The sequence below is a fragment of the Platalea leucorodia genome (assembly GCF_965183815.1).
Source record: "Platalea leucorodia genome assembly, chromosome: 15".
Taxonomy (NCBI): Eukaryota; Metazoa; Chordata; class Aves; order Pelecaniformes; family Threskiornithidae; genus Platalea; species Platalea leucorodia.
In genome coordinates, this window is record NC_138837.1 from 9,957,761 (window position 1) to 9,969,869 (window position 12,109).

The window sequence follows — 12,109 nt, forward strand, 5'->3', positions numbered from 1 at the left end:
AAATAACCCTGCCATTTTTTCAGCTTTTGACAACCAGACTATGATGTGCTTTCAGATCCTCAGATGAAAGGGTTGCAGTGGAACTGAAAATTATTCCTTTCCTTTGTGCTGTTGACAGTCCCATCTTACTTCCACCACATATGATTAAGAATATTACTAGCTAGTGATCAGGTTTTCAAGGAGTGTTTTCCTAGGAATGTTTTTTTTTCCTCTTTGGATAACATCTAACTTTTATAGTTAGTGCTTATACAATACAAGGAAATGTTTTTTTCCTGAATCTCTTTCTGCATCCGCTGGTACTGCATAGGTGCCATGATTACCTTCTCAATTCATAGTCCCTATTTTTTCTAATAGACCAAAGAAACCCTGAAGTGAATAGTAACATGCTCTGAGCCAGCCAAGACTGAGGAGTAGAGAGGAGACAGCAAGCTTAGACTGTTGCTGGGATGAAAAAATGTGTATTATGTTCATACTCTTCTGACTTGAACTTGAACCCAACTCTCCTTGCAGAGATTCCAAACTTTCAACACCACTACTGCCCAGTGGCTGAGCCATTGCCAAATGCCCTCTTCCCATGTCACGTTGATATGGACAGCACATTTATCAGAGAGACTGACATCTCTGTCCTGGGTACCTAGACCAACAATTTCAGATATATCACTCATTAAGTTTATCTTCTCTACAATTCTTGCACAATTTAAAAAAAAAAAAAAAGTACTCTTACAATGATAGCTGGTGCGTCCAGTGTTAGTGATCCAAGGTTTCATCGCTCAGCCTGTACCTGCACAAGCTGTACTCAGATGGGTAGGCTACCTAAGTGTTCTCAGAAGCAAAAATGTGCCCAGCAGGCCTCAGACTCTGAGAGATACACTCTTGGATCTACTTTTTATCTGGTGCCAGTATGCAACTCATTAAGTGACATGACTGCAAAATTCTGTCCTGCAGGAAGTCACTCCTGACTTGTTATTATTTATATTGTGGTTGTGCCTAAGGGAACAGGAGAGGAGTAAAAGATAACTCTTGCCCAGCAGGGATGATGGCTGTGAGAAGATGCCAGTAATCAGACTGGGAGAACATGAGCTCTAGACTTTATTGTTCTGCATGATGAGTTGAATATTTTGCAGACCAATCATATAATCATTGCCAAGATTTTTCAAGTAGTTGTGTTGTAGTCGGGACGGTGGGAAGACATGAGGGGCACAGTTTATTACCAGAAGTAATATTCCATATTAGACAAACTGCTTGTAAAAAATGGACGCATTCTTGGTCATATGAGCCTCTCAACATATCTGAGACATACACTACAAACATCACTTAGCTCCTTTTATATGCATTGTAGCAAGGCCAAACTCATGGTGAGAAGGGTCATCTTCTTTTGCAAACTCTTGCTGCAAGACTTTTAGGTGCCTGTAAATAATTCAGCAGCTAATGCCTGCAAAAAAAAACAAAAAGAGGATATCTCCAAGAGGCAAGTTTAAAATACAATCTACATGAGCTGTTCTGAAGGGAAGAAGATGGGGAAAAATGAAGGAACAACAGAGCCTGACGGTTGCTGTGGCTTCCATTTCTCTGGAATGGCCTGCTCCTGGGTGGCCCATTGTGGTCTGAGCTGTTGTTTAGATATGTTTGAGGAATGGGAGTTGGAGAGGATGTCATCTTTGTTCTTCCAGCCAAAAATATGGCTAATGTATAAATAATTGTATGAAGGTGTCTTGTTTTGTAGATCTCAGATCTAGGAGTGGAGCTCAGCTAATCATGCTGGGTCCTTGGCAGATCAGACGAGAAACACCTGATGTGAACTAGCTCAGACATCGCACTAGGTGTCAAAATACAGAGGTCACAGATCGGACACTGGGGAATGCTTCTTCTAGACCACCACAATGCTTCTTCAAAAACTTCAAAAGTATGTCAGCCAAGATACATTAAATCGTTCAGTGTCTGTAGGCTGTAAATCTGTAGGCTGAGAGGTTTGGCTGACTGTAATGCAGTGAGTATCCGGTAATGGTGTTCATGTGGCTTTCATCAATAGTGAAGGTGATAGTGACAGTGGTTCTTGTCAGAAGCAGGTTTTTCATTTTCCAGGCATATTAAAAAAAATTAGTTTGTACCGTGATAAAATGATATGTGAACTCACATCAGTCAGCAGAAGAACTACAGTCAATTTTCTTGGTTTGGGCAAGGCCCATATTCTTGTAGGTTGGGATTACAAAAGCCATAAGGAAATTGATGCTCGACTTTGCCTAAAATTCAATGAGAATGAGATGCAGAGCTGCTTCCAGTTTGTTCTGTTTTCCACTAGTGATGCATCTGTCAAGCAGCCTGTCCCTTAAATAACTACTTGAGGATTAGGCACCAATTTTAGCCATATAACCTTGTCTCAGGGCAAAAAGTGTATAGCACGTGGAATTTCATTGCATGGAAAGCAATTTGCAAACCCCAAGTGGGACTGCTTGAGAGTAAAATCCCACTTCAAATACTGTCCTGAACATGTTTCATGAACTGGCAACCCAGTTTAGGGGTTGGCCTGAGTCACAAATGAGACCTGGACCACATCTGTCTCTGTTATTCTTCATTAGCTGCCTTGTTGATCTCTTCTGGTGCAGACAGGGGTTGCAGACATATTTGAACAAATGGGTTAAGTGTTAGAAATGGCTTAAAGCTGACTGGTTTTCCATGACAAGAAAAAAGCCTCCACTGCTGCTTGTTTACTTCTGGTTTATTCCCCAATAAAAAGGGGTGAAGTTCACTCTTTGTAAGCTCAACATTGTCTACAAAAAAATTAACTTTGGTAAAAGTGTCTGATGTATTATTGTTATTCTTTCACAAAAGCAGCTGGGATAGCATGGGAAAAAAATGATCTTTACATTTTGATGGAAGCAGAAGGGTGGAAGAAGCTAGTTTCCCATCTGACAAATGAATTATCATAAAAACCATGGTGTTTAGAGAATAAATTGCTGTTTCCTCCATTACTGGCATTTCACTAGCTTACAATTAGTGAAAGTACAGTCACTGACCTAACCGTTTAACCAAACTTTTCTAGAAGTAGAAAGGAAAACAAATGCTGAGGTGACATTTATTAGGTGCACTTGTTTAGTCAGTCCATTAGCTGCTTTTGGTTCTCCCTCCGCATGCTGAAGGGTTGATTCTGCATGGAAGTCAATAGATGTCTTTCAGCTACCCTGGCTCATATCGTTTGAAAGGAATCAGTGCAGACAGAGGAGGAAGAGGAAATACTGAAGCTAATTGAAAAGAATGAGTTTCAGGAAGGGCTAGTACAGCCCAGCCATGCTTGTAACCATAAGCAAGCTCTTGTATTATAGCTGATGAAAGATCAGACAGTGGGAAATGTTGCCTAGTGAAAAGGTGTATTAGTTGCTGAAAAGACTTTTTTACACCTGTATTGATCTAAAGCTTTCTCTCTTTCTTGAAGGACTTAGATGATCAAAGGATTTAATTTCCTTCTCTTCCTCTCCCTTTTTTGTGCGTGTGTGCACACATGTATTTCTATTGCTGCTTCTTACAGTGTGTCTTCCTTCTTGGAGTCTCATCTTCTGTTCTGTTTCACTACTTCTATGCTAAAATATTGCTAGCTATGATACAAGCACTGGCACCAGAACCTTCAACCTGCAGTGTCCTCCAGAGAGCTCCATTTATCTTCATGCTGTAGACAAATCATCAGAATAGTGAAACTTACTGTTGGGCTATAAGCCCTGGAAATCAGATTCCCAAGCAATTGCAATAATTTAAAGCATACAGAAAAGGGCTGCAATAAGCTTAGTAGTGTTGGTATGTCTTTTGACAATGTCTTGAGTTTCTTAGATGATCCAGCCTTCAGTAGCCTTCAAGCAGTGGACCAATGTGTGAAGGAAATACAGACTCTTAACATTAGTTGAATCATAATAGGACATATATTTATTTTACCTACCTCTGTCTGAAAGTAGTGTTTTCAGTTGAGATGAGACTCAGCAGGCTTCTTTGCCCTGGTCTTCTGCTTGAGGCAGTTAAACCTTCCATACTCCGCTATACTTGCTCTAATTGGAAATCATAGTAGCTTCCTTCAAGATTCATGTCTTGTGACATTTTGTTCACAAGCACACCGAGATCCTGGAAAACAAGGTAATGCACAGTTATTATGTATAAGAACAAACTCAGCAGCTTGGGTGAAGTGAGATCGTACATTGAATAGCACCCCAGCTATGTTCTTTAAGGATGCCAGCACACATTTGGTGTCATAGGCCTTTTGTTGGGTGGTGTAGCTGCAGTTCATCCCTTACACTGCTCCTTCTTCTTTTAGGGAACAAGTGTGCCAGGAAAGGAAAGGATATCCAACCTGGTTTGAACTGGCTCTCTAATTTCTGCTCCAGACTACAAAGGCCAAACATATATAAGACTCTATCAGCTGTGAAAAGGAACTGAACGCTGCAATGGGACTCCCCACCCAGGTTTTGGCCTGTGCAATCTTAGCTTTGCTGTACCAGCATGTCAATGGTGGACTCATCAAGCGAATTATCCGGCAGAAGCGGGAGACTGGGCTAAACGTGACCTTGCCAGAGGATAATCAGCCTGTGATTTTTAACCATGTCTACAACATTAAGTTGCCTGTTGGCTCCCTTTGCTCTGTGGACCTGGATACAGCAAGTGGTGATGCAGACCTGAAGGCAGAAATTGAGCCCGTCAAGAATTACGAGGAGCACACGGTGAATGAGGAGAACCAGATTGTCTTCACGCACCGTATTAACATTCCCCGCCGGGCTTGTGGCTGTGCAGCTGCCCCAGACATTAAGGATCTGCTGAGCAGACTAGAGGAGCTGGAGGGGCTGGTATCCTCCCTACGGGAGCAGTGTGCCAGCGGGGCTGGATGCTGTCCTAATTCCCAGGCAGTAGAAGGTAAGGCAGGCTGGGGAACTGCTCTTGGGGAAATTCTTGTGCTGGCTGTGGATCTTGTTTAGAGTAGATACTCAAATCTGTTTCAAGAATGAACAAAAGTCAACCTGTTAAATTTGAAACATAATCAAAACTGGGAATGTATTTGGCCAGCTTGCAAGATACACTCATTCACAGTTTTGCAGTTCTATGAATCCGTGGGTCAGAAGTCTGCCTGGGCTGCTTTGTAGCTGCGGCATTGAGCATGTACAGTACTTGGGCATGGTGACGATCTGTGTCAGAGTTAAGATTAAAAGTCATGCAGTCCAAGCTCTTGGCTCCGCATTTTGTCCCCTTGAGTAAGCTGCCAATGTAACTGTTTTCATTTCCAAGTATTCTTTAATAGAGACCAATGAAAATACAGCAGGACATAAGGCAATAGACAAGCACAAATAGTTAGAGAAGGCAGGAGGGAGGTATCCTTCCAGCTGTTTTTTAAAGTGAGATAAGAGATTGGTCATACAAGAGAGAAAACACAGGTCGTCTCAGTAGTAATCTGTCCCTCTAAGCACAGAGCTGGTCTCACAGTTGATGGTACAGCATGCTGCCTGGCTTTTTATGTTCTGAATTGGTGAATAACGCTTCATGGTGCATGCCCTAATGAAGCAGTCAGGAAAGCTGCTCAGTCAGTGGAAGAGGGATTTTGAGAAGGGCAGAGGAATCCAGCATGCTCATTTACCAAGTAGTTGGCAGGGGCTCTTCCCTGGCATTAGTGTGAATTAAAGCATTCCTCGTAAACTAAATCTCACTAGAGAAAGAAGGAGGCATTCTCGATTGAAAGCTTTGGTGATTCTGGAAATTATGTCTTACAAGGAGCTGTGAAAATCAGGCCCCTTTTAGGTTGTGTGTGCCACACTGGCTTAACACATCCCAGAGCCAAGGGGAGTAATGGGTTTTTTGAATCGTTGGTACAGGTCGCCTGGACACAACACCCTATTGCAGTGGACATGGCAACTACAGCATCGAGATCTGCGGCTGCATTTGTGAGCCTGGCTGGAAAGGCCCCAACTGCTCTGAACCAGACTGCCCACACAACTGCTTCAACCGGGGCCTCTGCGTCCAGGGCAAATGCATCTGCAATGAAGGCTTCACTGGCGAGGATTGCAGCCAGGTTACCTGCCCATCTGACTGTAATGACCAAGGCAAGTGCGTGGATGGGGTTTGCGTGTGCTTTGAGGGGTACACAGGCACAGACTGCAGCGAAGAGCTCTGCTCCCAGGGGTGCAGTGTGCATGGGAAGTGCGTGAGCGGGCAGTGTGTGTGCCACGAGGGCTTCACCGGTGAGGACTGCAGCGAGCCGCTCTGCCCCAACAACTGCCACAACCGTGGGCGCTGTGTGGACAATGAGTGTGTCTGCAATGAGGGCTACACTGGTGAGGACTGCAGCGAGCTCATCTGCCCCAATGACTGCTTTGACCGTGGGCGCTGCGTCAACGGGACCTGCTTCTGTGAGGAGGGCTTCACTGGGGAGGACTGCGGGGAGCTGACCTGCCCTAACAACTGCAATGGCAACGGGCGCTGCGAGAACGGGCTGTGCGTCTGCTACGAGGGCTTTGTGGGGGATGACTGCAGTGAGAAGAGGTGCCCAAAGGACTGTCACAACCGTGGGCGCTGCGTGGGCGGGCGCTGCATCTGCCAAGAGGGGTATCTGGGCGAGGACTGTGGGGAGCTGCGGTGCCCCAATGACTGTCACAACCGCGGGCTCTGTGCCAATGGGCAGTGCGTGTGCCACGAAGGATTCATTGGAGAGGACTGTGGGGAGCTGCGGTGCCCCAGTGACTGCAACAACCGTGGGCGCTGTGTCAATGGGAAGTGTGTGTGCCATGAGGGATTCATCGGGGACGACTGTGGTGAGCTGCGGTGCCCCAACGATTGCAACAACCATGGACTCTGTGTCAATGGGCAGTGTGTGTGTAACGAGGGATACACAGGGGAGGACTGTGGGGAGCTGCGGTGCCCCAACGATTGCAACAACCGTGGGCGCTGTGTGGAGGGGCTCTGTGAGTGTGACAATGGCTTCATGGGGGAGGACTGTAGTGAGCTGTCCTGCCCCAACAACTGCCACCAGCACGGGCGCTGCGTTGACGGGCGCTGCGTATGCCATGAGGGCTTCATGGGGGAGGACTGCCGTGAACGATCCTGCCCCAGCGACTGCAACAATGTGGGACGCTGCATCGACGGACAGTGTGTCTGTGAGGATGGTTACATGGGGGATGACTGCTCCGATGGTAGGTTGCAATGTCCCTTTTGAACTGCTTTCCCTGGGTAATTCTCTGTGTCCATCCAGCAGCCCTGGAGGCTCTGTGAACCTTTTCCATATAGCTGGGCCCTGTCGCCACTCTTCTTTATCATAGTCCAAACAGCTGAATCAGAGAAGTAACGCCACCAGTAGCAAGCTCTTGGCCTCCCTTACTTTTCAGGGCTATATAGTGTAGCGGTCGCTGGTGACTTTTGGTGATGAGCAAGCCAACACGCTGATAATGGTGACGCAGTCTATTTATTATCTCCAAGTTTGCTCCCACCACAATGTCACCGGAGCTGTAGCTAGCACTGGCAGGGATTTGTCACCATGACCTTTCAGTTTCTCATAGTACCTCTCGATGCTAAAAAAAAAAAGCATCTGAAAGAAAGTGTTCTAGCTATGGAGAAGAGGGCAATGTATCCAGAGTCTTCTTACTAGGTATTCAGCAGGATTAGTCAAAAGAATATGGACTGAATTTTGACTAAAGAATAAGGCTTTATAGTAATGAGATAACGTAGATAATGTCAGTGAATAAAGAGCCTGGGTATCAAATGTTTCTCACAGCCAGGTGCTGGTTCCCAGTCTCGTGCTAGATGGGTAAGAAAGGGATTTGCATTTACAATGCTATCACTATTGTACGAGCCGAAAATGAAACACACAGGACTGACAATATATACTGACAGGCGCCAAGGGCTCAGCAACTTTGCTTTGGAGGTAGATCTCTGAGCTGGAGCCCTGCTGGAGGCAGAGGGTGTAGTGGAGGCAAGGCACAGACAAAAAATAACGTTGCCCTATCTGAGTGATCTGTATGAGACAACTGTCATGATGGAATTGCCAGACGTTGCAAATATTGCAGTGCAAGCTTTCAGGATTATTACAGGGATTTTGGCTATCTCTCAATTGGCCAAATAGATTTTTCTAACTAAAGTAAAACTTGATTTTATATGTATTATATATGTGTGTATATATATGTATGTATGTGTACGTTAGATCTGACAAAGCTTAGAGTAAAATCATGGAATCAGCTGGAGTGGAAACGTAACTATAAAGCCACGTGCTTAATTTCCCAGTACCACTGACTCTATGGAAATTGATAGAAAATTTTGGCAGCTAGGTAATGACAGGCATTATGCTGTAAAGGACGGAGTTTTCTTTAGGAACTAAAATCTTTGTAGAGTAATCAAAGAGTACTTTGGGGTTGGGAACATTATAAAAGACAATGAATACCCTTGGAAAAAAAATTCCTATTTTTCATCTCCTCCTTCTGGAAGACTCCCAAGCCACATTTTGTGCTCTTGTGTGTGCAAATGTGGAGTAATCTATTGAAAGTATTTATAAAAATAATCATGTTTTATTTTACTTTGGAAAATCTGTGCAATTCTGTGTATCCAAACCCCAGGACTTCCAGCTATAAATTCACGTGTTGCTGGCAATTGAATTAAACGTCTGAATCCCTAGGGACCCAGCTATAGTCATCTTGTGCAGTAGCCATGAGAGAGGAGCTGGAACACAGTCAGCCATAGGTTGTGTGCAAGTGTGAGAGTAGAAATTGGCTCATGACTTTTGGACATGTCTGTAGTCTTCATCAGCTGAACATTCCTTTCTTCAAGTGGCTAATTTGTGTGACATGGCTTCCCCATTCCCTGTTTGTTAGATAATTCTTATAAACTGCTCCTGGGAAAATGTGAAACTGGGTAAGTCATTATTTTCTGAGCCTTGAAAACTTCTTACAAGTTTGTTTTGGTTTTTTCCCCTTCCTAGTGTCTCCTCCAACTGAGCTGACTGTGACAAACATAACAGATAAAACTGTAAATCTGGAATGGAAGCATGAGAATCTCGTCAATGGGTACCTCATCACCTATGTCCCTACCGGCAGCGGTGGCTTAGATATGCAGTTCACCGTGCCAGGAAACCAGACAGCTGCCACTATTCATGAGCTGGAGCCAGGTGTAGAATACTTTATCCGTGTCTTTGCAATCCTTAAAAACAAGAAGAGTATTCCAGTCAGTGCCAGGGTGGCAACATGTGAGTTTAATATTCCCTGTATTCATTCTTTTGTCTATTCCATAGTATGTATTTATTTTCATCCTTTTTTCAGGGTATTATTACTTTTGTATTTTCTATTTTCAATTCATCTTCTGTTCTGGATGCAGGCAGGCATCTGCACTTTCATTTTCTATTCTTTTCCAATACCAATGACTGTGTTAAAAGTACAGTTCACTAGCTCTTCTGCTCTCTGCAGTGCCTCCCAATGAATATCATGGCGTCTTTGTAAATTAAGACCCTTGGCTTCTCCATAGTAAGGTACATTTTTAAAATCTGGTAATGCTTCCTGAAAAAATATAAAAATCTAGCAGTATGTAAAAAAGCAATATGAAATCACTTGGATTCGAAGTGTTTTGACTAAAATGGAGGTTATATTTGTTCTGCATCTTCAGTGTGTTTTACCACAACTTACTTTCTATCTGCCTGTCTGTTCATTTGTTGTTAATCTTCCTTTTTGTATTGTGCACACCACAGTCATATCTAAACATCCCAGCCTCAAAAGATGCTCTTTGACTTCTGTCCCTGTTCTCATTTTTAGAGACCCGGAGCAGGATTCATCTCACCTAACTTCAAATGCCCACACTAGGCTTCTTTCAAGAGGGCAAAAATAGAGATTTCTAGGGCAAAATTCGTTTTACTCTAAGGCAACATCTAAAACAGGTCAGAGGAATGTTTCTCCAAAGACAGAATAACTGGCTGTGAAGAGGGTTTAAACATCTCGGTTGCAGATACTTATATGGCAGATATTTATAGTGGTGGAAAGATGTCCCACCCTCAGTGCCCTATTTATGGGAACTTGTTGCTCATGTAACGATATACTTTTTTTCTGTCACAGATCTGCCTGCTCCAGAAGGTCTGAAATTCAAATCTGTTAGAGAAACGTCTGTCCAGGTGGAGTGGGATCCTCTGAACTTTTCATTTGATGGCTGGGAGCTGGTCTTCCGTAACATGGTAAGGAAGCAGTGTTTCTTGTATAGAGGCCATATTTAAGTGAAAGTTACTGGATTTTTTATATTTATACTAACTGATTGTTCCATGTGTTACAGAAAAAGGATGATAATGGAGACATAACCAGCAGCTTGAAAAGGCCAGAGACATCTTATATGCAGCCAGGTTTGGCACCAGGGCAACAGTATAATGTATCCCTTCATATAGTGAAAAACAATACCAGAGGACCAGGACTATCCAGAGTGATAACGACAAGTAAGCACAGGCTGTATTTGATGTAGTGCCACCAATAAAACAACTGCTGTTTGGTGTAACCTAGGGAGTTTTTAAACAAAGAGAAAGCCAAGCTCTATACTGTGAATTGATAGGGGGGGAAAAGAAAGTAGTGCAGCTGCTAATGAAGAACACAGGAGGAGAGATTAATTCCTTTCCAAATTGCCTGTTTGAAGAGGAAAAGAAATTTATGTTTAGCTAGAAGGTAGCAAGCAGGATGCACTTTTATTCTTTTTCAAAATGTACATCAACAGGAACTAGAATTTCTTTCATCCTGGTTATATTTGCATGAAGAAAGCATTTAAAGGAGAGTTTCTATTGTGCAGATGGAGAATCTCTTAGGGTTCCTGCTTGTCTTTCCTTTGGCAGCTTCTGATGTTAATTAATTTTGATGAATTTGCTTCTGATGAATTGACTCCATTTGGCACTTTCTTCTACAACTATAGAAAGTAAAGGAAGAAAGTAACTGAAGAAAAACTTCAGTTGGTAGAAGCTACTCATTTTAATTTTGCTCTGAATCAGCAATTAAAAGTACAAGAATGTGTATGATTTTTCTGGCAAGATATCTTTAAAAAAACCCACCTTTTTCTCTTTTTGTAACAGAGCTTGATGCCCCTAGCCAGATCGAGGCAAAAGATGTCACAGACACCACAGCTCTTATCACGTGGTCCAAACCCTTGGCTGAAATTGAAGGCATAGAGCTCACTTACGGCCCCAAGGATATTCCAGGGGACAGGACAGCCATTGAGCTCTCTGAAGATGAAAACCAATATTCTATTGGAAACCTGAGGCCACACACAGAGTATGAAGTGACGCTTATCTCTCGTCGAGGGGACATGGAAAGTGACCCTATGAAAGAAGTCTTTGTCACAGGTAAGAGGCTTGGATCTCAACCCAAACTTCTGGGAGGGTAATGCAATCACCAGCAATCTTCCTGTGCTTTTTGTGTCAAGTTGCTTGAGTTGATAGTTACTGCATCAACACAGAATCAGCACTGTTATAGAGGTACATGAAAGTGGAGAATGTTTTTCTGTGCCTTATACAGCTTACTGGCTCAACAAAATATTTAGACACCACCCGCTCCCCCCAAGTATCTAAATGTATTTTGAAAATGGGAATTGTGTTATTAAGTCACTTAGAAGCTTTTGCTCATCATACCCTAAATCTCTACTTCAGGAAACAAATTCCTCTGGATTACTTGTCTGTCTGCTGAGCTAAATATCTTCCATGGTTCCTATTCTAAGACCTTATTTCTGTTTGTCTAAATGCATAACAGATTAGCAGAGACCTTTACTTTTTTTTCCTTCTTCAGTTCTGCAGATGTTTTCTGTCATGCTTTTATAAATTTCCTTTGCTCCTTAGTGATCCTGGGAATGCTTTGTGAAAGTCTGGGTCCTTTAGCATGTTATCAAGGTTTGACACATTAAGGGAGCTGAGTAAATGATACATAGAGAATTACCTCCCTTTTCATCCCAAAATGTAGTTGTTCATTCAGAGCAGGATTTGAGTGTACTATAGGTATAAAGAGTGAAAGTCCATTAAATTTCTACATAATATTCACCTTTTGTTTTGAGACTTAGAGTTCCTTTCAGCCATGAAAGCAAGATATTTACTGAACAGAAATTCTAGAGATCATCAAAAGCTTTTTTTTGTTTGAAAGCTGAGGTATTTATAAAG

The 12,109-nt window shown here is 43.0% G+C and overlaps 1 protein-coding gene across 2 annotated transcripts in view; it reads left to right on the forward strand.

The window, feature by feature from the left end:
- Positions 1-4,424: 4,424 nt before the first annotated feature.
- TNC (tenascin C) overlaps positions 4,425-12,109 on the forward strand; it is a gene marked incomplete at its 5' end in the record, with an annotated part of 47,208 nt that continues 39,523 nt past the window's right edge. For both annotated transcript variants that reach the window (XM_082327306.1, XM_082327307.1), the window contains 6 exons: positions 4,425-4,887; positions 5,838-7,151; positions 8,927-9,190; positions 10,047-10,162; positions 10,258-10,414; positions 11,036-11,305. In XM_082327306.1, coding sequence (XP_082183432.1) covers positions 4,425-4,887; positions 5,838-7,151; positions 8,927-9,190; positions 10,047-10,162; positions 10,258-10,414; positions 11,036-11,305 — 2,584 coding nt within the window. The remainder of the gene's footprint in view (positions 4,888-5,837; positions 7,152-8,926; positions 9,191-10,046; positions 10,163-10,257; positions 10,415-11,035; positions 11,306-12,109) is intronic.